General features: G+C 38.2%; 1 protein-coding gene across 4 annotated transcripts in view; it reads left to right on the top strand.

Annotated features, from left to right (window-relative positions):
• Pclo (piccolo (presynaptic cytomatrix protein)) overlaps window positions 1-27,220 on the top strand; it is a 356,755-nt gene that overhangs the window by 135,258 nt on the left and 194,277 nt on the right. For all 4 annotated transcript variants that reach the window (XM_087659103.1, NM_020098.2, XM_087659104.1 and 1 more), the window contains 1 exon segment: window positions 16,948-17,640. In XM_087659103.1, the coding sequence (XP_087515229.1) occupies window positions 16,948-17,640 (693 nt within the window).

Here is a 27,220-nt window from a genome sequence, read left to right as displayed (position 1 = left end):
TTTCTGTCACCTTAGTTTGAATATTGCAGCAATGTCGTGGTTTTGTAAAAACCATCAAAATGTTTTACTCCCTTAGGGTTGGTCAGGCTGAAGAGTGATAGGATGATTGACTGGCCCTCAATTATTGCATAACATGTCCCAATCTGGCCTTGAACTTGTTGAGTCCATCAGCACTTTGCTTGGCTTATGGCTTAGTAAAAACGGTGAGGAAGAGGCCATGTTGAAAATTTGCCATCTTTATTACATAGCCAAAGCCCCTCTCCCTATCCGTCTGCTTACCAAGCAGTCTGCCTAACTCCTAGTCTCTCACAACTCTCAACTAATGAGATGGTTAAATGCTGTGGTGGCTAAGGTGAGGTAGAGTTGCTGCAGGCAGCCCCATGGTTGTCAAGGCTCAGATTAAGTTTGAACACAATTCAAACACAGTTTCAAGGATTTTCACATATTTTTGGATACTCCAAATCCCTTGTTGTTGGTGCTAGTGATAAAGACCAAAACACACACAGGACGCACTGGGCCACAGCTATTGTACTGATGCCAGAATAAGTCTAGAAGGTCCAGCTGAGAAAGCTCCACTGTAGACATAGTTGTTCTGCCTAAGAATGGATGGGAGAGAAAACCGTCTTGATTACCAAAACTGATGATAAGCTATTTGGCTCTTCCCACCTGCTAGAATCTGCGCAGGTTCAGATAGAAGGTGCACTCTTTGGAAGGTGGACTCTTCCAAAGACAGTAGTGATATCACCTGAAACCCAGGTCAGTAGGTATAGGACTAATGCTGTGCTGGTGGTCTAGAGGTTTGCTTTGTAAGCAGGCTATATGGTACCTTTGGGACGGCCTGGTGCTGGGTCTTAACACAGCAGCAAGCTATATCTAAGACAATGGTAAGTTTTGTATTTCATGGTCTGATACTGTTGCTTAAATTTGGAGCTTGTACTGATGCTCAAAGATCTGGGTTTGATCTTCTACCTTTTCCAAATGAGAAGCACCCAAATCTGTGTTATATGGCTTGCAGTTGGAGGTGTGACTGTGGTATTAAAACCAAGCACGCTGATCACTTCTGTGGATCTCTTATCCCTTGTGAAGGTAGTCTTGAGTATGAGTATTACAGTTAGATATGGCTATATAAAGATGGCTGCTGAAGGTTTTATTCAGCTGTCAATTTGATCCACCAATGAACTTTTGTTTTCTAAACCAATACTTTTGATATCATAAAAAATAATATTGGGGGCTGAAGAGATAGTTTGATTCCCAACGACGCAGTCACTGACATGGTGACTCACAGTAGCAAGGGATGTGATGCACTCTCTTGGCCTCTCTTGGGCACCGAGAGATTAAATGTCTATAAATAGAAAAGTATATTTTTATTTAAGATCATGTTTTAAAAAATACTTCCAAAATGCCTTAAATTTGTAAATATCTTTATATATTAACAAGTGACTTTTAAGTCACTTGTCTATATAATTTGATAGCTTGTTAGAGTGAGCATTAATATTATTATAATAATTTTACAGGTAAGAAAATTAATTGTGGATGAGATAGCTATTAAAAACTCCATGCATAATATAGTTGTACTTAAATTTTTATTACTTCATTAAAACTATTTAGCAGGTCATGTATATTACCATGAGGACATAAAAATTTACTGTGAGCCCTTAAGTTGTAACAGTGAAATCAGTAAACGTTCTGAATTCTGTAGATGGTGTCAGTAGCATATTACTTTGTTTAAAAAATGAGCAAATTATTAAGCCTCTGAATTCCTTGATAGCTGTGTATTAAAAAATTATATATAAGTATATATCGATTGTAATAATTTTCAACATATATTTAAAAATAGTATAGAACATATATATTGTTTTCCTTTCAAAAATCAATGATATTTTAATATTAAAATGTCTATTTTAAGTTGATGTTCAGACTAAAAAGAATACTGTTGGATTTTAAAGAAAGCAAAGGACTACCTTACATTTTTAATTTCATTTTTAATTAATAGAGAAAGTAGAAGATTTCCTTATGCATTGTAACTGTACTTAGCTTTGGTTAGTTTCCATCCCAGAAGCTCCTTTCCTCCCATCTCCCAACTTCCTTGCCCCTTCTTGTACCTCCTCTACCTTCAATATCCTTCCCATCTTCATGCCAAATATATTCTAACATCCTCACTAGGTCCATTCTTTAGGCTCATGTTTCCCCTCTAATGTACCTCATTCTAGTTTCTACCATCACATACTTCCACATAAATACACAAATATAGAAACCTAATAGTTCATAAAATATTAATGTATTACATATATACATATAATATATAAGACATGCATATAATATATGTATAATATATACATATATTAAAGAGAATTGAAGTAAAGTTATCCTAATGGAGCAACAGTCTCCCCAATAGATAGCATAGGCTTAAAAAATGGACAGCTCAGGTCCAGGAATGGGTTAACTCTTAGCCATTAAGGTCACACCAAACATTCCGAGCTTGACAGTAAAACTCTACTTCAGAAGACACCACTTACCTGAGTCATAGAAGTCAGGTCATGTAGAAATTAATCAATATCGACCAGAGGTAATATATTGGTACCAATTAGTTTTCTTAGTGGTAGAGAATCTATGTCTACAATGCAACCAGAGGAGAAAGTAATAATCATCAGCTAACCAGATAGAAATCCCGTGAGCTACAACACCAAATAGCCTGTCAAGAGATGCCCTTTGCGGCAATAATTAACACAAATGTCATGGAGTAGTCAATTTTTGACTGGATTTAAGGCCCATAGTCACAATATGTAACCTATAAAACAGGACACTATGTTTGGTGGATATCAAATGTGTTAATTTGGAAGAAGTTGGGGAAGAAGTGTGAATATGATTAGAATACCTTTTATACAATACTCAAAGAATTAAGATATACAAAGGAAAGATGAGTTAAAAGCTAGAAGCTACGATCCACGTCCAAGAGAAAGTGTGCTTGCTGCCTGTATTTCTGAGCCTGGGTTATCTCATAGCACACCATTTTCTAGTTCTGTGTGGTTTCTTATAAATTTCATAATTTCCTTTTCATAGCTTGATAAAATGCCATTATATAGATATACAGCCCTCCCTTTATGCAACTTACCTGTTGATATATATCTAGGCTGATTCTACTCCCTTGCCCATTGAAGAAGGCAAGAATAAACAAGTGTCTCTACTATGGGATGTGGAGACATTAGGGGGGTGCAGCTGGGTTATAGGGCATCTCTAATTATAGTTTGTGAGAAATGCCCACTGTGGTTTTTACAGTGGTCATAGCATTTTGCATTCCCACCAGCAGAGGATAAGAATCCCTTTCCTCACATACTCACCAATGATCCTTGACACTTTTTATGTTTTTGATGGTTGTATGCTGACAGGTGAGATAGACTTTAGAAGTAGTTTTGACTAGCATTTCCCAGGTTGCTAAGTATTTTGAATCCTTATCAAAATATTTATTGTCATTTCTGTTATTTTCTTTTGAGAACCTTCTTTTTGGTTCATCAGTCCACTTAGTGATTGACAGATTTTCATGTTTATACTTAATTTTTGTAATTCTATATGTATTCAAGATAATAACCCAGATAATAATAATCTGAAATATAGCTAGCAAAGATTTTTCTCCCATTCTATGACTTTCTGGGGTCTTTTCCTACTGACGATTTGTTTTCCTGTGCTGAGGCTTTGAATTTATGCAGTCCCTTATATCCTGGGACTATTTTGTAGTCTATTGTGGTTATTCAGAAAGATATTGCCCATGCCTTGTGCTGAACCATTTTTGTAAATCATGTATAATCCTGTCTGGTTTAAAACAAAGACTCATTCCATTTAGAGTGAGAAAAATACAGGTTGCGAGTCCAACTCCAGAAGAGTTGTCTGAGAGAAGAGTCGTGCTGTTGAGACTCCTGGTTCAGCCCTGTTCCTCTTTCATGAGTATTTCCATACTAGATTGAAGGCATTCCTTTGTAATTGACCTTCCGGCCTAGTCTTTCCCCTGCTGTCTCACTGTACCATCTTGATTGTTAAAGTCTTGGCAAAGTAAACCCTTCTTCTGATACAACTCCATTGTACTTTCTCAGTGTCCTCTACTATTCTTATAAACATTGTTTTAATTTTTCTACTAGACTATGGGGAACATTTACTGAGCAACTCTATCATTAATATCTATGTGAATATAATTCCATATAGTGTCTGGTGAAAATACATGTAATGATAAGTTAACTGCTCCAATTGTGAAGTGTAGTATTTCAACACCTTCTCCGAGAATACAAACTTCTTTAGTTGTGTCTAGGTCTGCCTTGATATGTACAAAGTATAGAAAACAGTTTTATTTCTTCTTTACAACTTACTTTGTTTTGCCATTTCGAAAACTAGAAAAAAAGCAAGATAGGGAAGTGTTTCAAGCACACACACACACACACACACACACATTGAGCCTGAGTTCAATCTCCAAAGTCTACATTACAAGCCCAATGTGATGGCACGTGGTTGTATTCTCAGGACTAATAATGAAGAGATCAGTGGACCTCAGGGGTTCATTGGGCAGCCAGCTTAACCTAGTTGGAGAGTTTCAGTCCAATGAAATACTCTAGCTCCAATACCAAACTGGACAGTGTCATAAGAAGGAGACCAATGGTAGCTGAGCTTTATTCTTAGCATCAACATGCCTTCAAACTTTCACACATATACACGTGCACACATACACACACATACACACACATACACACACTCTCTCATGGAGGGGAAGAGGGAGAGAAAGGGGGGACATAAGAGGGAGGGGAGGCAAGAGAGAGAGATTTAATCATGGAACTAGAATTCTGAGAGTGTGTTGGGTACTTGCATTATCAAAATAAAGGCGGGGCAATGAATATGCATCATAACTACACATTTAATCACAACGAAAATAGTTTTGCAGACTGCTTGAGAAAACATGAACATAACTATTACAGGGATAAGGTAAGAAGGAAACTATTAACAAAACACTCAGTTCACACACACACACACACACACACACACACATGTTTGACACTAAACTCCAGCCAGCCATCTGGAGACTGAGACATGTGAATTTCTGAGTTTGAAGGAAGAAAAATCAAAAGAAAGAAGAAATGGGAAGAAAATAGCTATCAATCCTTTGGAGATCCTCCTTAGCCTCCTGGCAAGCAATATGGCCTTTCCCATCTGTGACATCCACATTTTCCCACACACACTTAGAGTAAAACTGCTGACCCACTGGCTGGTTTTATTAGTGCTCTGCTGGTTTCTTCTGAGTAAAGGGTGGTATTAAGGGTCTGGTATTTACCAAGGAATTGTAGCGATTTCACCTGTAGTTCTGGTTTAAGTAGCATCTTTATCCTTCAAAATCTGACTCGAGAGTTCAGCCTGTATCTCTGCAGCCTGCCTGCTTCTGCCACTGGATGCTTAACAGAATATTGTTCTTTAGTTTAGACATTTCATTCTCTGCATTTGTATAATGAACATAATTACAGAAACTCTTAGGATCGGGTGAGAATTTAATGAGATAAAGGATCTTCACAGGGTCCTTTAACTGAACATATTCTACCCAATCTTCTCTCTCCTGAATCTGTTCCTCCTCTATTTTTAATTTCCCATTTTCCTTGCAAATTGGGACAGGTTTTTTTTTCCTTTTGTCTTAGCAATGTTTAAATCGACCATTCATTTTTGTTGCTTCGGCCCTGGTCATTTACACAAGCTTACAGCTCTACAAAGCAATGACATTCCTTCAGGGGAAACTCATTCTTTTCAGTGTATGCAGCCAAAGGAAGAAGTTACATACAAATGAAACAACTTTGTTCTAAAAGTTCTATTTTATTTCTGTTTTTTGAGCCCAGCCCAATGATTGTGCTCACGGTACAAATAGCAATGGTGAATTTTTGGCATTCTTTCAAAATGACAACTATCATCATGACACTTTATAACTAACAACATCTACATTTGACTTAGCTGAGCATGGCAGGTAGGGAGAATTCAACTGACCCCCTCTATATAACAGATTTGCCTCTGTGTAAAGAGACACCATGACCAAGGCAACTCTTATAAAGGACACTTAATTGGGGATGGCTTACAGTATAATTGGGGTTGGTTTACTAGCTCAAAGATTCAGTCCCTTAATATCATGGCAGGAAACACAGCAGCGTCCAGGCATACATGGTACTGTCGAAAGAGACAAGGCTTTGGCATCTTGATCTGAAAGCAGTCATGAGAGGACTGTCCTAGGAGGAGGGGCCTCAAAGCCCATTTACAGTGACACACTTCCTCCAACAAAGCCACACCCACTTCAGCAAGGCCACACCTCCTAAGAGTGCTATTCCTGGGGCCAGCATATTCAAACCACCATTTTCTACTCCCTGGACCTCATAGGTTTGCTCAACCACATGAGTCTATGAGGGATATAACTAGACATGGCATAATACAAAGTACATTTAGTGCTAATTCAAAGTTCCCAAAGTCTTTAGCAGTCTCAGTAATGTTAACCATCCATAGTTCAACATCTCTTCCAAGATTCATGCAATCTCTTAATGGTAATCCCCTAAGAAATCAAAATAAAAAAGCAGATCACATGGGATATGGCATTAATATGCCAAAGCATCATGATGAGGAAATCCTGGACGAAAGCAAGTCAGAAAAGGAGCTGGGCAAACTCCCAACTCTCCATCTCCATGTCTGTGTCAAAGCATTCTTCAGATCTCCAGCTTCTTTCATCGTTGTTGACTTTGTTGACAGTGTGCTGATTCCACTCTCTATTAGCAGCTTTCCTCAGCAGGTATCTCATGGCTCTGGTATTGCTAACATCTTAGTGTATCCAAGGCAACTTTAAGTTTCAGCTTTTTTGTTCCAATGTCAGAGATGCACACATAATCTTCTGGGCTGCTTCAAAGGGCTAGCAGCTTCTCTAGCTCTGTCCGCTTTAGCACTCTAGGCTTTGGATGACTCCACTCCTCTGCTGTTGGTGTTCTTGGTGATCATTCCATAGTACTCGCATCTCCAATTTGCTGTAGTTTTACACAGCAACTGGGCTTTACCAATTGCCTCTTGTAGGCTTTCTGCATGGTGACATGCCTCAACTCCCCTGCATAACCCCTTCATGCCTGGGCCTTCAACTGCAACTCAGGCTGAACCTCACCAATGGCCTTCCCTGGCCCCTCCCAGCACCAAGCCTCAGCTGCTCTCCATGACCCCTTCCTGCTGCCAATACCAGCACCACCTAGGTGACTCTTACACATTGCAAAGTCCAGCTGCAGCACAAGGTACAACCTTGGCTATCTCTGGAACACAACTTCTTTGTTCTGTCAGAAAACACTTCCCAGAAAATTTCACCCCAACAATGCTGGTCTCTTCTTAATCACTGCTCATTTCTTAGCTCCATTTAACCAATTGTCCCAGTAGTCCCTTCTATTCTTGACTCTAAAGCCAGAGCCACTTGACCGAAGCTGCAGAATTTGGCTACTTGCTGGAGCTTGAATATGGCCCACTTGTTCCATTACATTATCACTGGCTTTCTTTTTTCCAACTCCTTCACTGCCTAACATTAGCTGTCTTGAAACTTGCTCTGTAGATTAACCTTGAACTACATGGTTCTGTGCTGTGAAAGCTGGTATTAAAGGCATGTACCATCACTACTCCTGGACTTAAACTTTTCTTTACCTGGAACTTACTCTGTACCAGGCTGATCTTTAACTCAGAGATCTGCTTGCCTCTCTCTCCTGGGATTAAAGGTGTGCATCAGCATGCCTGGACCTAAGCTTTTCATTGTAGGTCTCTTAATCACATTGGAAATCTAAATTAGCCATAACAATCCATCCGTTCTCAATTCCACACATAGCCATATCTCCTTATGTCCATATAAAAACAATAACCAGGTCACAATAACACCTAACATGATATAACCCTCCTTTGTATAACTAGAAATCCAAAAGTTTAGCTTTTTGGGACCTTGCACTGAGATCACCACTTCCCTAATTCCATTTAATATTTTTGAACTCTGGATTTAGTTTCTTTCCACTTCCTGGTATACCTTTACTCTTTGAACCATATATTTTGTATTTCCTTTCTAAGCTTGTTAAGCTTGATCAAAACACTTTTCATGAGACAAAAAATCAAAAAAACAACAAAACAAACAAACAAACAAACAAACAAAAACCCCAACAGTTCAAAGTCTATGCTTTTTGGAAATTTCTTTGTCCAAGTAATTAATATAAATCTCTTCACCTTAGCCTCAGGCCCACCCTTCAGACAAGGACAAAAAGCAGCAACATTCGTCACTAAAACATTATAAGAATCATCTCCAGAGTTCAAATCACCCACACCACCAATGTCTTTGATATTTCTACTAGGATGGCCCATTAAGTCTTACTTAATGCATTCCATGACTTCTTAAATCCAAGTCGCCAAATCCACATTCTTCTAAACAAAAACATGGTCAGACCTATCACAGCAATACCCCATTCCAGGTACCAATTTATGTCTTAGTTAGAATTTCCATTTCAGTGAAAATCACAATAACAAAGGCAACCCCTATAAAGGACAGCATTCAGTTGGAAATAGCCTACAGGTTCAGAGGTTTAGTCCATTATCATCATGGCAACACCAGGCAGACATTGCTGGAGAAGGAGACAAGAGTTCTACCTCTTGATCTGAAAGCAGGCAGAAGACTGTTTTCCAGGTAGTTAGGAAGAGAGTCTCAAAGCCCACCCCAACAGTGACACACTTCCTCCAACAAGGCCACATCTTTTCTCTGACTTCAAGCCACCAAGTATTTCTGCCCAAACCTCTCCTGCAGTAGCCTTGACATTACTATGGACCAGTGAAATACAGTTCATGTATTTCTCAAATGCCCTGTTTATGTGTTTCTCCTCTTCCTCTAAACTTATACAGTGCCTCAAAAGGATTCAGTCATATCTTCACTTTCAAGGAAGTACTTATTGGATCAGTGGCTCAAGGGTATTCATTATAAACATATTATTTATGCCCGATGTACATATTATAGATCATTGAAAAACCTATGTGGTGTTTATTGAAAAGTTGTGGAGGGCAGATGGAGTGCTATGCAACAGGTAGGAAGGAGAAGACCGAGCCCAGGATGAACAGGTTCCAGCCTGATTGGGTGTGAATGCTTAGTACCAGAGAGGCTGGAGAAGAGAAAACCTTCTTTGGGAGTCTTAGGCATAACCTCTTTTAAGTGAAGGCCTTCCCTGCAGCAATCTTTAATGAAGCAGCTCTTTGGGACCATCCTTACTCGTTCATATTACTTCATTTGGTGCTGAATATAAATATATACACTTTATTGGGGTGAACCAGGAATTCTATATCTTTTGGGGGAAGAGGTACCAAGGAAGGGAAGGTCATTGGCTGAAGGCTTAGGGTATTAAAATGCCTCATTAGCATGGGGAAGCAGTCTAGGTGTTATGCTATCTGACTGAGTGCCCATGTTCCTCTCAGTGGGGTGTTGTGATTACATGTTCCAGAGCAGGTACAGAGACAGGCAGGAAGAGGCTCAACTTCTGCCATTCTTGGGACTCTGAGATTACTGGGGTCTAAGATCACTCAAGCTTACCAGTTCTTATGCCTGTCTCATAGCACAGTCCCACATGCCCTACAGATAATGATTACTATACTGTTCAAATAAACAGAAGGAAAGTTGGTGCTGTATGTTAAAAAATAGTATCCATCTTTTAATCCTACATTTTGAGGAGGGCTGTGATGGAATCTCTGAGGCAATCTGGCTACTTAAATTATCCAGATTGGCAAGTGTAATTCATCAAGTGAACAACTGAAGAAAATGCCTCCGACTTCTAGGCACATGCAGAGACATATGCATGTACACCCAGATGCACATGTGGACACACACTTATATATACATTCCATACAATATGATTAGGTGGGCACACACTTATATATACATTCCATACAATATGATTAGGTCACTAGGGTAGAACCTCAGGAATGTGATTGGTCCTCTTATGAAAGATGCTTTAGACATTGCTTGACTTTTCATCTGTAGCCCACCCCAGCCTGAATACAGGAGAAACAGGAAATGTCTTCCTCTGGATTTCTGGACTTCTCCAGGACTAGGAGAAACTTATTTCTAAAACACACTAGCTTACAATGGCATTTTGTCATAGCAGCCTCTGTGAACTAATACTCTATTTAATAGTTTATATCAGTTGTCAAATTGATAGAATCTGAGGTCAAACTGGAGATGTCTCTGGGCTTGTCTGTAAGGCATTTGAGAGATTAGGTTAAATAAAGTGGGTAGACCTACCCTATATGTGGCAGCTCCAATCTCCAAGTAGATGAAAGGATGAAAGTTGAGTAAGCACAAGCACCAATCACTCTGGTTCCAGACTGTGAACACAATACAAACAGCTGCCTCCTCAAGCTCCTAAGGCTATGACTTCCACACCGTGATGGTCTGTATGCTCACACTCTAAGCAAACACAAATCCTCACTCTCATAAGTGGATGTCTTGAAAGGTATTTTGTCACAGCGTGACAAATAAACTGCTGCTGTGCGTGCATATGCGTGTGTGTGTGTGTGTGTGTTTGTATGTGTGTGTGTTTCTATGTGTGTGTGTGCGTGCGTGCGTGCGTGTGTGTGTGTATGTGTGTGTGTGTGTGTGTGTGTGTGTGTGTGTGTGTGTTTGCATGCATGTCTGTGTGTCTGTATGTGGTGTTAAAAGAACCTAAACCCATGGTTTTCTTTAGTGAGTTCAGTCAAAATTGTTCCAAGGCCATAATTTACAGATACTTTAATTCAGGCATGAAATTTATGTGCTATGTATATAACTCTTTAAATTACCACTCAGATTATTTTTGCAGTTCAGAAAATTGTATATGTATTATAATAGGAAATAAAACAGAAAGAGATTCTGGTTTAGGTCATGAAAAAATGAACACCAAAATCAACAAAAAGGATGGAATTATATTCTCAGTATATTTTAAATCTCTGATTATAATATACATGCAATATGATTTTTATTTATTATATGATATATGTGATTTTAGTTAGCATGTGGCTATTTATGGAAATATTCTTAATATATTTTGCATATGCAGAAGCATATTTATACATCTAAAGAAAGAAAGAGAGTGACTCTTTTGGGGTGTATAGGGCTGTGTGGCATTGCAGAAGTGATAGACATAGACATAGGCTTATTTTTATTGTTTTACATTATATTCATGCCTATTTTGTCTTAACTTCTTATGGAATTCATTTTGCACACATGAACAAATGAGAAAGAATACATTATCAAATATTATACTTTGTACTTGAGTCATTCTTCTTTTGGTAATCATAAAAAGACCAGAAGTATGAAGAAAATTACATATTCTAACTTAAAAATATGTAGTAATATAATATGTAGCAATAAAAGGACTTCAACCATATATTGTTATTTTTTTAGGAGAGACAGAGTAAGACTAAAAGTCACACAAATAAACTATTTAGCATACATTTGTTTTTGAAACAGTGTTTAATATAGCTCATTCTATTCTTGAATTCATCCTGTAGCACAAACAGATCTAGAATTCTGTTCCTCTTGCTGTCAGTTCTGGAGTGCTGATTTGACAGACTTTCTCCAGCATGCCTAGTTAATTTGCACACTTGTAAATGGTAATCCCATGATCAGATTTCTAACATCTTAATTTTTTATAGTCTAAAAAAGCCTGACTGCTTGGTCTAGAAAGGTGTTCCCAACCCTCAATTCTATTTCTCTTTTCTTTTACAAATACCAAAACACAACATAGTAGCAAGACATTTCTTGGATGCCGTGTTACATTTAAGATCACAGGATCCTAAGATAAATAAATACAGCTACAATAGTATAATTTACTGATGACAGTGCTGCTCCCATACTTTTGGGTCTGTCAGTAAATGAAAGGTGATTTCAATGGCTATAGAGAATGCTCAGTGCTTAAGAACACTTGCTGTACTTCTACAGAACCCAAGTTGAAGACTGAGCACCCACATCAAATCGCTTACACCTACTAGTAACTCTGACTCTGAGAATCCAATGTCCTTTTGACCTCTCTGGCCCCCGTAGGCAAATGCACTCACCTGTGCATATGGTGTACACATGAGCGAGCGAGCATGCATACACACACACACACACACACACATCACACACACACACACACACACTTAAATCCTTTAAAATCTTTTAAGATGTGACTCATAAATACATTACTGTAATTAATTTTGCCTTATAACATTCTAAATATTACACACACCAACAAGCCATTGCAATGTCTACTTCTCGCTTAAGTATTTTATTGTAAAACCAAAAGGGGCACAAGGCACAAAATTATATTTTGATTGCAATTCTCTCCATTTCAAGACAAGGCGATGGCCTCTGGCTCAACACCTCTGTTGAACGAAAGTGGTAAGTGCATTAGTTTCCCAGTCAGTTCAGTTGTTCCCTTTAATAAAAATCAATGTGGAATGCTATTTGCAAGACATCTCAGACGCAAATATGAATGCATGTGTATTGTTTTGTTGACCATCATTTCCAAAGCATTTTTAAGTCCATTGGTACATTTTAAACCTGCTGCAGTCCATATCTGCATGCTTCAAAAAAAGATACTTAGAAAAACAAACCAGCAGCCCTGAATTCTGTGATTTTACTTAATGGTATTGTTGCTATAGTTACAGCTGAAATCTTACATAAAGCAAATTACTGATTGATGGAGGGATGCTGGGTAGCACGGCACAGCTCCTTTGCCGTTTCTTTATTATCGCCTTCATTTCCTGCGCCCTCTTAAAATTAATGGATTCCTACAGTCTTGTTCTGTTTTGAACAAGCTTTGATGATTTAATGTTAGAATAAATGCATTTCACGAACGTGTTCACCTGACAATTGAATATGTTGAATATGGTGTGTTCAGCATAGTTATCTTTGACATACTTCTTATTTGCTAGAATTTTCTCTACTTGGATATACATTTTTGTATTCTAATAACTCAGGATAAAGAAGTAAATGAGAGTGTGGATATCTTCATAATATGAAGGCTTCTGATTTTGATATATTTAATAATAACTGGATAAGATTTTTATTGTTTGTTCCACTGGCGCTAACAAGGCTATCCTCAAAATAAAACATTTAAGTCTATGGAATGCATAAAGGCAAATAAACATGTATTGAGAACCTCGAAATTTATGCCTGTATGTTTGCAAATGTCTCCAAAAGCATCTGTACTTGTCAGAGGTGAGATTGATAGTAAAGTCATTATTAGAAATATCTTTAGAAAATATACTGTCTGTGCTAAATATAAATTTCCTGCCATATGCCAACATTGTTACCCCTCAAATTTATGACTTCTTTAAATTAGTTGACATATATCATAATGCCTAAGACTTAGATATGATATATGTACATAATGCTTCAATGTTTAAATAGAACCTATTCAGTTTGGTTAATGCTACTTATATGTATACAATTTCAGAGCTGACCCCTTCATTTTGAATAATCAAATAGGAGGCTCCTCCTTAGAGGGGATTGTTTCTCACACTTCAACAAATAGTGGCCTATAGCTCTTTTTCTATGGGTGGGGTCCTGTAAGGTTCCCCCCTTCCATTTTAGCATGTCTATTGGTATAGTACTTGTTCAAATCTTCTTGAAGTATCACGGTGAAGCTTCCCTTTTGTTTCTAGGAGACACAATTTTACAGCGGATTCCCTGGTTTTCTTGATTGTAAAACACGATCGATATTATACAATATATTTGAATTTTATTCTTTTCCTTTCCCCAACTCCTTATAAATCCTTCTCAACCTCTCTATCCACCCAATCCCACGTACTTTGTCTCTTTTTAAAACAAGCAAATAATGCAATTTGTACTGACCAACTATTCCTGAAGAAGGGGAGACTGTCTGTCCTACAGTGTGGTTGATAAACCCGGTGTCACTCCACTGAAGAAAACAGAATTTCCTTATCCCAGCGTCTACACATCCCGAACAACTTCTTGGATAAGTGTAGGAACTTATGCCTACGTTCGTTCACCTGTGTTGGGATTTTGTCTGACTTCAGCTTGTGCGGGTCTTGTGAATGTTGATATATTCCGTGTGAATAGATAGATGTATCTGCCATAGTGTGTCCGGAAAAAGTTTCCTTGGAATCATCCACCACTGTGGCTCTCCCTCTTCTGCCCACGTCTCTGAGTCCTGACTTCAGAAGTATAATACAGATACTGTATATAGGGCTGGACATTTAGAAGTTTCATTCTCTGAACATTGCCCATCTGAAGATTTCGGTGTTAACTACTGTAAAAAGAAGCTTCTCTGATGAGAGTTGAGAAGTGCACATATCTATGGGTATCTATTTGCTATGGTGACTTAATAGAAAAGTCATAGTAGACTCTACCCTGAGAGCTCATGACCTTCCTAGCCTCATGTTCTTGGCCTCATTGATACTCAGATAGAGAACCTAATTGTGGAGTGTGACATAAATCGAACCAAAGAGTGATGGTTTCCCTACTGTAGCATGTGCTTCATTCTTGTGCCAGTGTATGTGGCAGGCAGGGAGCTGTTGTAGGTTTCAGGTTTCCGTTGTCCTAGGTTTGTATCTTGCTGTTATCTCATAGAGATGCACAGCCATCTATCTGTGTGGAAGAACAGGCACCACCGCATTTTACCTTTACCCGTGTACCTACTGTAGATTGGGGGAAAGAATTGTTTTATTTGTCATAATGGATTAGATGCATGCACTATACGGTGTTAACCCTCACCTAAATTTTAAAGTTATGAAAATATTGAGTATGCTATCTCCCAAATACCAATGTGCTTCATTTTCTCAAGATATTTCCTTTTAAGAAAAGTCATGTGCTCTGTCATACACTCAGTATATGACAACTAAGTAAGAGTAATTTCTCAAAAAACAATTAGAATTTTATAACAGACAAAACTTCCCAATGGACTGGGAAGTATATTATTGCTAGATTAAAAGTCCCCGGCTTATTTATATTGGGAAATGGCCTGATGAAAATGCCTAGTGCACACCTGCATGGGATTTTTAGAATCCTTGTGACAACACAGCCCTGAGAAGTTGCTATTTTTGTCTGTTTTTTTTATTTGAAATGTCAAGCTCAAAATATGAATAATGAAAATATCTCAGTCAAGTAATGGTTTTTGAAACCACAGTCCAGATCAAGACTGGTGTTCAGTAGGTACTGTTGGTGACTTTGGTGGCCATTCAGCATAGAAGACACTCACTATTGGGCAAGTGATCAAGGTAGTTTCTTTCCCATGTCTTGTGGACCTGGTTGTTATGTAAAACTATAGTTCACACCAGAGATGCTTTCACAAGAACTTAATAGAGATGGACATTAATGTATTGCTAGGGCGTGGTGGCACATATCTCTAATCACACCACTCAGGAGGCAGACGCAGGTGGATCTCTGAGTCCAAGGTCAACCTAGTCTACATAGAGAATTCCAGGTCAGCCAGAGCTACATTGAAAGAAACAATGAAGGAATCAAGGAAGGAAAGCAAAGGGGAAAAAAGAAAAATTGATAATGAAGAATTATCATCACACACACACACCAAAAGCAAAGGAACCCAAATATATCTTAATGCTTTACATACAGGCTTAATTGAACGTGACAGTTGGTGTTCATCTATGTACTTTAGGTAAGAAATTAAGGATCCGTAACCCTATACAGCTTACAAAAATAGTCAAATATATTAAAGACCATTTTAAAAATCTCTAAAAGAAATAGAAAACAGGGGACGAATTAAAACTTTTCTTTAATAGTATTCTACAGCTGTGAGTGATTTTTCGGTAAGGTATTTAAGCCACGGAGCTGCAGAGGAGAGCCAGTTGAAAAGCAATTTGAAATTGTTATGTGGAGACAATTCAACATAAGAAAACAGGCAGTCTTATTTATAGGATCCTCCCACCTTCTTTCTTGCATAATAAATACACATTAAATGGTAATAATTAGAAAGAAGTGATATGTACAGCCTTTATCTCTTACATTAAGATAGATATGGAGGACAAAAGATACACTTTAAGAAGGATGTCTGCCACTAGCCTAGTGCCTGCCTCCCGGTGAACCGTTTTCATGTGTTCTTTTCCGAGAGTAGTTTTCAGGCCTGAGCTTGCAAAACCGTGAGCTGGCAGATTCTCAAAATGGTGGGTCCTCTTTTCCTCACTCAGGATTCTGCTAAAATCGTCCCCTGGGAAACCATGGCTGGGTGCAGGCCTAAAGTGATCTCTGAAGGCAGATACAACCTATTCTGCTTTGAGCAGCAGCCACACAAGGAAAACATTTCAATCTGAAAAATCAGAATACATTTTGGAAAAACGTGCCGAGCAATTTGAACTCTGACTCCACCCTACTGAACTGATGAATACATGTGATTAGTATTAAAAATGGAATTGCTTTATTAATTAGAAAGAAAACAAGAGAATCACACGCAAGTGACTCTTGAAAACTGTGCAACTCAGTGGAATTTTATTTGGTTAACACAAAGAGAGTTGGTAAACTGAATTCAAGTAAACTTTGTATAATTTTGCACAAAAATCAAGATTGTTGTGAAATACAATTATATTTGAGTAAATTCATGATGGAAATGCTAAGTTTGACGATACGAGGTGAAAAAAATTCTTCTAAGTTGCTTTCCACCACAAACCCCTAAATGAGTACTTCTTTGGGTCCTTCTTACGTCCATTATTTTCTCCCTCTCTCTTTTTCTTATCAGTGGCAAACAACGTGTGATTGGCTACCATTGTGCCCTGCTTATATTTTAAGTAGTTCCTTTATATATTTTTGAATGATGCTTTTTTTTCCTTAGAAGACAATGACTCACCCTCTCCCTATCAACAATCAGCAGAACCACTAGGCATTTTAAATTTTCATCTTGATTTATGCACTAGAAAAGAAAGTCTGCAGTGTTCTTAATCTATTCGCTGATGTTTGTCTTGCAGATTCAAGAGTGGCTTTGTTTAAACTGCCAGACACAGAGAGCAATTTCAGGACAACTTGGAGATATGGGCAAAATGCCACCTGCACCCTCAGGACCCAAAGCATCCCCTATGCCTGCTCCTGCAGAACCTTCATCGCAGAAAACACCCACAGGGACCCAAGTGAAAGGCAAAAAGAAAGAAGCAGAAGGAAAAACGGAAGCTGAAAAACCGGTTCCAGAAAAAGAAACAGCATCAATTGAGAAAACCCCTCCAATGGTCACCACAGATCAAAAACTAGAAGAAAGTGAAGGAAAGAAAAGCAAGGTTTCAGCCCTTCCGGAGAAGAAACCATCTGAAGAAGAAAAGGCAATATCTGCAGATAAAAAGGAAAGGAAGCCACCTGCTGAAGAAAAGCCACCGCTTGAAGAAAAGAAGCCAATCCCCGTAGATAAGAAATTACCCCCAGAAGCAAAACCGTTGTCCTCAGAGGGGGAAGAGAAACATGAAATACTTAAAGCTCACGTACAAATTCCCGAAGAAGAACCCACAGGCAAAGTGGCTGCAAAGCAGCAGCCAGACTCCAGGCCTGAAGCTCTGCCAGGCGCCACACCTCTGACATTACCCAAGGCAGGAGAGAAAGAAAGAGCGGTAGCACAGCCACAGGCAGAAGGCAGTTCAAAGGATGGCCAAGGCGAGCGGAGCAAAGAAAAGACAGTAAGTTGTGTTTGCCACCATTGCAATCTCCCATGTGCTGTCCGTTAGGTTTTCATAGTACCTGAGCCGATCAAGGGTAGGGTGGACGTGAAAACCTATAAAATATGAACTGCGTTTCAGAGAACTCTAACCTCTTTTCACATACATTAAGGTATTTTGATACCTTAATCAAGTTCCACAGAGAGAAAATTCTCTAAGCCATACAGAAAAATGAAAGGTTTCCTATAGTTCCATGTTTTTACTACTACTACTACTACTACTACTGCTACTACTACTACTACTACTACTACTACTACTACTATTACTACTACTACTACCATTATTATTATTGTTGTTGTTATTATTATTATTAGACTATAAATTAGTACTTCTCTTTAACTAAGAGTAATGTATCATTAAGCTATTTCCCTTTGTAGGAGAACAGGAGTTTGTTTGCTGTTTTTGTCTTGCTTTGCTTTTCTACTTGATAGACTTCTAAGCTGTGGACAGCACAAAATTATTGGTTAAAAAGAAAGAAGTGTGGTCAAAATCCAGAATGAAAGTAATTTCACATCTTCACAGTTAATTCTAGTTTTACTCATTATTTAATGTCATACACTGAATATGGGAGGATCACTTAGAATCTGCATATAGTCTAGAGTAATACATACTTTTCATTTAGTGAGGAGTTTCAAGAATACTCTGTCTTGAGTAATATTTGAATAAGGAATTCTGCCATTTTTAACAGAACTCTAATATTACTTAAAATCTAGTTATATCACCTTCCCACTTTCTTTTTCCACTCTCCTATATCTACTCCCCCTAATCCTTCTCAGCTCCCCTTAAAACTCTTCCTCTCTCTCAAACTGATGGACTCTTTGAATTTGATTTTTATTGTTGGTGTGTGTTTGTGTGTGTGTGTGTGTGTGTGCGCGCGCGCGCGCTCGTGCGTGTATGTGTATAAGAATCTAAGCTGCTTAGAAATCTACAAAGTATCTTTTATCCAATTAAACAACTTTAATTCACAAGACACATCGATCATTTTTCTCTCTACCTTTGTCCTCCATACCATGTTGATCATAAGGACATCCTTCTTCTTACTGCTGAGTAAGAACTAATTATAAGAACTTAAATAATATTAATATTATCAATCTATTTCCAAAATCAAGACTAAATCTTTCTGCCTACATTTAAATGACAACATAAAAATATCAGGCCCAAGATATATTGAGTGCATATCTACACTCAACTGAGGTGGGTAGGCTTGCCTAAATAGTTTAGCTTGGATTTCCTCACTATGGTATCTGGCTGCTATATAAGAGTGAGAAGTCACAACCCCAAGCACCGCCATGCTATTCTTAGACATAGATTGTCTTCTCTCCTCTGTTCTGCTTTTTTTCCTGTGTGCCTGTGCAGACCCTTCACTGTGGCCCATCACAGAAGCCCCACCAGAGTTGCCGTTCTTCTGGTACCCTTTTCTCACCCCATGACTAGCAGTCCACATCTCCTGCTGTGGAACTCTCTATATTGATTGGTGTCTACAATGCCATTTTAAAATCCAAGTACTATCCCTCAGTTGCATCCTACTAGATTCTAGGCATTTTTTAAAAAATCCTTTTCCCCTTATCTAACCTACACAGCTATTGATGATATGAATACTATGGTGGCTGTTATAAAAATAGGGGAATCAGATTTTATATCCCCAAATAAATGTGTGTACTTGGAAGCAAAGAGCAGAATGAGAATGTGAGTGCTGTCCTGATAACAAAGCCTCCAACACACCCACTATCTATAATGATCTTCCTCCTGGGACACTTCTGAAACACGGTCTGTCCTTATTCAACTCTTTTGAAACCTTTGCCACTACCTTTTTGGTAACTTTCACAGCCTTGTATATTTTTATTGTCTTATATTCATTTATCAACTTTTCCGTTTTAATAGTGTGTTGTTTATATTTCTTGTTGCTACATCATTTTATTTTATATTAAAATTTCCAAAATGCATTAAGTAAATTATTTAAAATTATTGTATATTATATTAAAATGAATATATTTGAATATAATATATTTGAAGTATACCACTTTAACCCACTTAGTTTCATGTTTTAAAATAATGTTACTATAAAATTCTGTTGTTTTACCTACTTACTCAAGCAGGAAACTTTTGAAATCTTTATTTCACAGATTATACTGAGAAAGTCCAGTCCTCTAAATGGAAACTAAAATTAACACATATTTTAGTGTGGACCTTGTTTTCTGTTTAAAATAACTGAAGGGTAAATGATATTCAAGTTATCTATAGACATTGAACACAATACCCGTATAATCTCAGTGAGGAATAATCTAGTGTTCTGGTGAACTATGTTATCTTTTTCTTGGGCTCAGTTTTATGGACTCAATCTGGATTTGGGTGATTTAGATACTCATATTTGCAGTCCATAAACTTTCTATAGATGATTAAAGATAGCCTCTGTCTTCACTTAAAATCAAGTCCAGAAAAATTAACCAAGTACTTACTGGTATCTGGGTTTGCAATTTTTTATGTACTCTAAATATCAGTTCTTAGCTCTACTAGTCATCAGAGACTTCTGTTTTCCTTCAATGTGGAAGGATACTGGATTCAACTCCTGTGGAAAGCACACTGACAAGTGTGACAGAGCATATGTGGTTTTGAGCATTTCCTCCCACTAGATACCCCACAAAGTACACCACTGTCAGAAGTGTTTCAAATAGTGCCAACTCATCTCTCTCTCTCTCTCTCTCTCTCTCTCTCTCTCTCACCAACTGTCCAATGGAAGCTCATGGGAAAGGGATTCTTTAATCCTTCCTGTGGATTAGTAATTTATTGACTCAGCTCCTGAAATTTTTAAATAATTGTTTAAATGTATAAAGTAGGAAAAGCCAAGTAGCTAAAATTCTATGCATGGAAAACATGCAATATAATATAGGCTAGTGTGGCAGAAAGTAGTGATAGTTTATTAAAAACTGAAAATGTTCTCTTTGCGGGGAAATGAAGGATAACACCTCTCTTTTAAAACTGCCTACAGCATCACTATTCTCTCTACCTGACTTCATCAAAGATTCAAATTTGTAAATGAGAAGAACCCAACTGAAATTTTATTCTTATTTTAGAATTTTGAAGGTTGCTCTAAATGGTGTTGAATGTAAAAAGTGAAACAGATAATAAAAAATGTCAATTTCCTGATCATTCAAATGAAAAACTGAATACTTTTTTAAATCAGTAATATTTTTACATCTGCATGTATGCTCTATATATTATAAAGTAGTATGTCTGGTTACTTTTATACCCTTAAATATTATCTGAACAGATTAATACTTTTCCTTAAATAAGTACACTCATAAATTTTTTGAAGCACCTGAGAAAAATTTCCAATCTTTAAGTCTAGTGTAATTAGAAATTGATCAGAAAACAGTCCACATTATATGGCCTTCACGTGTACCTTTGACTCTACCCTAGTTTGTAGTACTTCAAATGGCCATTTTGAAGATCAATAATTAGAGAAAACAAGATCCAGCTTATGGACTGTAATTTGCTTCCAATTTTCCCTTGTTAATAAGTGTCATTAATAAAGCAGTGTTAAGGACCAATTAGCCACAAGAAAGGTAAATGGGTGCCAAGTTCCAATATGCAGATCCTTTCAAAATGATTAATAATAGTAAAAAAGATTAGTTTGTAGGTGCCTTAAGTCAGTGAAGCATACGACCTGATTAATGAGTGATCTGATGTTTCACAACTAAACCATGTAGTTAATTAGGCCACTTTACTCTGTGAAGGGATACATACCTAAGCCTAGTTAGTGGAGAGAGAAATTAACATTACAAAGTTTTCGGGGTGTCCTGTTAAATGAGCATGACTGTATTTGAATCTGCCTGGGAGAGGCATTAAAATCAATTAATTGGTTGGTCATCAGCTACCCCTAAGATACTGTCAGACCACAAGCCTGTAGAATGAATATTCCATACCATTGCTGCCCTTGGATACAGAATAGAGACATCATCACTGCACCAGCATGACTGAAACCCGTGGACCATGCAAGACAGAGTCAGGACTAGAAGGGATGGTCAGGTAGGGTGCAGAGGAGTGAAGGAAGCATGGCTGCAGAAAAAAGCCATCCACAGGCAAGCGTAGGGAAGTATTTTAATATTTTATGTTAGCATTTCTTAATTCCTTTTTGCTTTTTCTTTGTTACAGCCTGCGTACCCTGTCATAACCTTTCCTATAAAAATGTCAGGATAGACTTCAAATCCCATATTATGAAACTATAGTGTCTCTTTTAAGTTCAGTAATTGTTCCAAACAATAATATTTACTTTACCTTCATCTGTGAGAAGTTTTATTGCATCTTTATGTTTTACCTTATATGTGGGCGCTAAAAAAACACAGAAATATTGTTATTGAAATTAAATTATGAAAGATCATATTTCGATTGACTTTTTTCTCCAGTGTCATAGTGTTCACTGTGAATGATGTGTAGGTGACATTAATTAAATTACGGACGTTGTATTGTGTTGTCAAAAGCTGCTCAGTGGAGACCACCAACACTGCTCACCCCTGCCCACATCCCTGGCCCAACAGGAAACTGTATAAGGCCTCTGGGCTCCCGTGTGGGAGGGCCCAGGAGCGGCAGGACCCCTGTGCCTGAGACACCGCCAGAACCTGAAGGAAACAGACTGGATAAACAGTTCTCTGCACCCAAATCCCGTGGGAGGGAGAGCTGAACCTTCAGAGAGGCAGACAAGCCTGGGAAACCAGAAGAGACTGCTCTCTGCACACACATCTCGGACGCCAGAGGAAAAAGCCAAAGACCATCTGGAACCCTGGTGCACTGAAGCTCCCGGAAGGGGCGGCACAGGTCTTCCTGGTTGCTGCCGCTGCAGAGAGCCCGTGGGCAGCACCCCACGAACGAACTTGAGCCTCGGGACCACAGGTAAGACCAAATTTTCTGCTGCAAGAAAGCTGCCTGGTGAACTCAAGACACAGGCCCACAGGAACAGCTGAAGACCTGTAGAGAGGAAAAACTACACGCCGGAAACCAGAACACTCTGTCCCCATAACTGACTGAAAGAGAGGAAAACAGGTCTACAGCACTCCTGACACACAGGCTTATAGGACAGTCTAGCCACTGTCAGAAATAGCAGAACAAAGTAACACTAGAGATAATCTGATGGCGAGAGGCAAGCGCAGGAACCCAAGCAACAGAAACCAAGACTACATGGCACCATCGGAGCCCAATTCTCCCATCAAAACAAACATGTAATATCCAAACACACCAGAAAAGCAAGATCTAGTTTCAAAATCATTTTTGATCATGATGCTGGAGGACTTCAAGAAAGACGTGAAGAACTCCCTTAGAGAACAAGTAGAAGCCTACAGAGAGGAATCACAAAAATGCCTGAAAGAATCGCAAAAATCCCTGAAAGAATTCCAGGAAAACATAAATAAACAAGTAGAAGTCCATAGAGAGGACACAAAAATCCCTGAAAGAATTCCAGGAAAACATAAATAAACAAGTAGAAGCCCATAGAGAGGAGACACAAAAATCCCTGAAAGAATTCCAGTAAAACACAATCCAACAGTTGCAGGAATTAAAAATGGAAATAGAAGCAATCAAGAAAGAACACATGGAAACAACCCTGGATATAGAAAACCAAAAGAAGAGACAAGGAGCTGTAGATACAAGCTTCACCAACAGAATACAAGAGATGGAAGAGAGAATCTCAGGAGCAGAAGATTCCATAGAAATCATTGACTCAACTGTCAAAGATAATGTAAAGCGGAAAAAGCTACTGGTCCAAAACATACAGGAAATCCAGGACTCAATGAGAAGATCAAACCTAAGGATAATAGGTATAGAAGAGAGTGAAGACTCCCAGCTCAAAGGACCAGTAAATATCTTCAACAAAATCATAGAAGAAAACTTCCCTAACCTAAAAAAAGAGATACCCATAGACATACAAGAAGCCTACAGAACTCCAAATAGATTGGACCAGAAAAGAAACACCTCCCGTCACATAATTGTCAAAACACCAAACGCACAAAATAAAGAAAGAATATTAAAAGCAGTAAGGGAAAAAGGTCAAGTAACATATAAAGGGAGACCTATCAGAATCACACCAGACTTCTCGCCAGAAACTATGAAGGCCAGAAGATCCTGGACTGATGTCATACAGACCCTAAGAGAACACAAATGCCAGCCCAGGTTACTGTATCCAGCAAAACTCTCAATTAACATTGATGGAGAAACCAAGATATTCCATGACAAAACCAAATTTACACAATATCTTTCTACAAATCCAGCACTACAAAGGATAATAAATGGTAAAGCCCAAAATAAGGAGGCAAGCTATACCCTAGAAGAAGCAAGAAACTAATCGTCTTGGCAACAAAACAAAGAGAATGAAAGCACACAAACATAACCTCACATCCAAATATGAATATAACGGGAAGCAATAATCACTATTCCTTAATATCTCTCAATATCAATGCCTCAACTCCCCAATAAAAAGACATAGATTAACAAACTGGATACGCAACGAGGACCCTGCATTCTGCTGCCTACAGGAAACACACCTCAGAGACAAAGACAGACACTACCTCAGAGTGAAAGGCTGGAAAACAACTTTCCAAGCAAATGGTCAGAAGAAGCAAGCTGGAGTAGCCATTCTAATATCAAATAAAATCAATTTCCAACTAAAAGTCATCAAAAAAGATAAGGAAGGACACTTCATATTCATCAAAGGAAAAATCCACCAAGATGAACTCTCAATCCTAAATATCTATGCCCCAAATACAAGAGCACCTACATACGTAAAAGAAACCTTACTAAAGCTCAAAACACACATTGCACCTCACACAATAATAGTGGGAGATTTCAACACCCCACTCTCATCAATGGACAGATCATGGAAACAGAAATTAAACAGTGATGTCGACAGACTAAGAGAAGTCATGAGCCAAATGGACTTAACGGATATTTATAGAACATTCTATCCTAAAGCAAAAGGATATACCTTCTTCTCAGCTCCTCATGGTACTTTCTCCAAAATTGACCATATAATTGGTCAAAAAACAGGCCTCAACAGGTACAGAAAGATAGAAATAATCCCATGCGTGCTATCGGACCACCACGGCCTAAAACTGGTCTTCAATAACAATACGGGAAGAATGCCCACATATACGTGGAAATTGAACAATGCTCTACTCAATGATAACCTGGTCAAGGAAGAAATAAAGAAAGAAATTAAAAATTTTTTAGAATTTAATGAAAATGAAGATACAACATACCCAAACTTATGGGACACAATGAAAGCTGTGCTAAGAGGAAAACTCATAGCGCTGAGTGCCTGCAGAAAGAAACAGGAAAGAGCATATGTCAGCAGCTTGACAGCACACCTAAAAGCTCTAGAACAAAAAGAAGCAAATACACCCAGGAGGAGTAGAAGGCAGGAAATAATCAAACTCGGAGCTGAAATCAACCAAGTGGAAACAAAAAGGACCATAGAAAGAATCAACAGAACCAAAAGTTGGTTCTTTGAGAAAATCAACAAGATAGATAAACCCTTAGCCAGACTAACGAGAGGACACAGAGAGTGCGTCCAAATTAACAAAATCAGAAACGAAAAGGGAGACATAACTACAGATTCAGAGGAAATTCAAAAAATCATCAGATCTTACTATAAAAACCTATATTCAACAAAACTTGAAAATCTTCAGGAAATAGACAATATCCTAGACAGATACCAGGTATCGAAGTTAAATCAGGAACAGATAAAGCAGTTAAACAACCCCATAACTCCTAAGGAAATAGAAGCAGTCATTAAAGGTCTCCCAACCAAAAAGAGCCCAGGTCCAGACAGGTTTAGTGCAGAATTCTATCAAACCTTCATAGAAGACCTCATACCAATATTATCCGAACTATTCCACAAAATTGAAACAGATGGAGCACTACCGAATTCCTTCTACGAAGCCACAATTACTCTTATACCTAAACCACACAAAGACACAACAACGAAAGAGAACTTCAGACCAATTTCCCTTATGAATATCGACGCAAAACTACTCAATAAAATTCTGGCAAACCGAATTCAAGAGCACATCAAAACAATCATCCACCATGATCAAGTAGGCTTCATCCCAGGCATGCAGGGATGGTTTAATATACGGAAAACCATCAACGTGATCCATTATATAAACAAACTGAAAGAACAGAACCACATGATCATTTCATTAGATGCTGAGAATGCATTTGACAAAATTCAACACCCCTTCATGATAAAAGTCCTGGAAAGAATAGGAATTCAAGGCCCATACCTAAACATAGTAAAAGCCATATACAGCAAACCAGTTGCTAACATTAAACTAAATGGAGAGAAACTTGAAGCAATCCCACTAAAATCAGGGACTAGACAAGGCTGCCAACTCTCTCCCTACTTAGTCAATATAGTTCTTGAAGTTCTAGCCAGAGCAATCAGACAACAAAAGGAGATCAAGGGGATACAGATCGGAAATGAAAAGGTCAAAATATCACTATTTGCAGATGACATGATAGTATATTTAAGTGATCCCAAAAGTTCCCCCAGAGAACTACTAAAGCTGATAAACAACTTCAGCAAAGTGGCTGGGTATAAAATTAACTCAAATAAATCAGTTGCCTTCCTCTATACAAAAGAGAAACAAGCCGAGAAAGAAATTAGGGAAACGACACCCTTCATAATAGACCCAAATAATATAAAGTACCTCGGTGTGACTTTAACCAAGCAAGTAAAAGATCTGTACAATAAGAACTTCAAGACACTGAGGAAAGAAATTGAAGAAGACCTCAGAAGATGGAAAGATCTCCCATGCTCATGGATTGGCAGGATTATTATAGTAAAAATGGCCATTTTACCAAAAGCAATCTACAGATTCAATGCAATCCCCATCAAAATACCAATCCAATTCTTCAAAAAGTTAGACAGAACAATTTGCAAATTCATCTGGAATAACAAAAAACCCAGGATAGCTAAAGCTATCCTCAACAATAAAAGGACTTCAGGGGGAATCACTACCCCTGAACTCAAGCAGCATTACAGAGCAATAGTGATAAAAACTGCATGGTATTGGTACAGAGACAGACAGATAAACCAATGGAATAGAATTGAAGACCCAGAAATGAACCCACACACCTATGGTCACTTGATTTTTGACAAAGGAGCCAAAACCATCCAATGGAAAAAAGATAGCATTTTCAGCAAATGGTGCTGGTTCAACGGGAGGGCAACATGTAGAAGAATGCAGATCGATCCATCCTTATCACCCTGTACAAAGCTTAAGTCCAAGTGGATCAAGGACCTCCACATCAAACCAGACACACTCAAACTAATAGAAGAAAAACTAGGGAAGCATCTGGAACACATGGGCACTGGAAAAAATTTCCTGAACAAAACACCAATGGCTTATGCTCTAAGATCAAGAATCGACAAATGGGATCTCATAAAACTGCAAAGCTTCTGTAAGGCAAAGGACACTGTGCTTAGGACAAAACGGCAACCAACAGATTGGGAAAAGATCTTTACCAATCCTACAACAGATAGAGGCCTTAT

The sequence above is a fragment of the Rattus norvegicus genome, chromosome 4 (assembly GCF_021556685.1).
Source record: "Rattus norvegicus strain SHRSP/BbbUtx chromosome 4, alternate assembly SHRSP_T2T, whole genome shotgun sequence".
Lineage (NCBI taxonomy): Eukaryota > Metazoa > Chordata > Mammalia > Rodentia > Muridae > Rattus > Rattus norvegicus.
The sequence above is the reverse complement of the archived record's forward strand: the minus strand, read 5'-3'. Positions and strand labels throughout refer to the sequence as shown.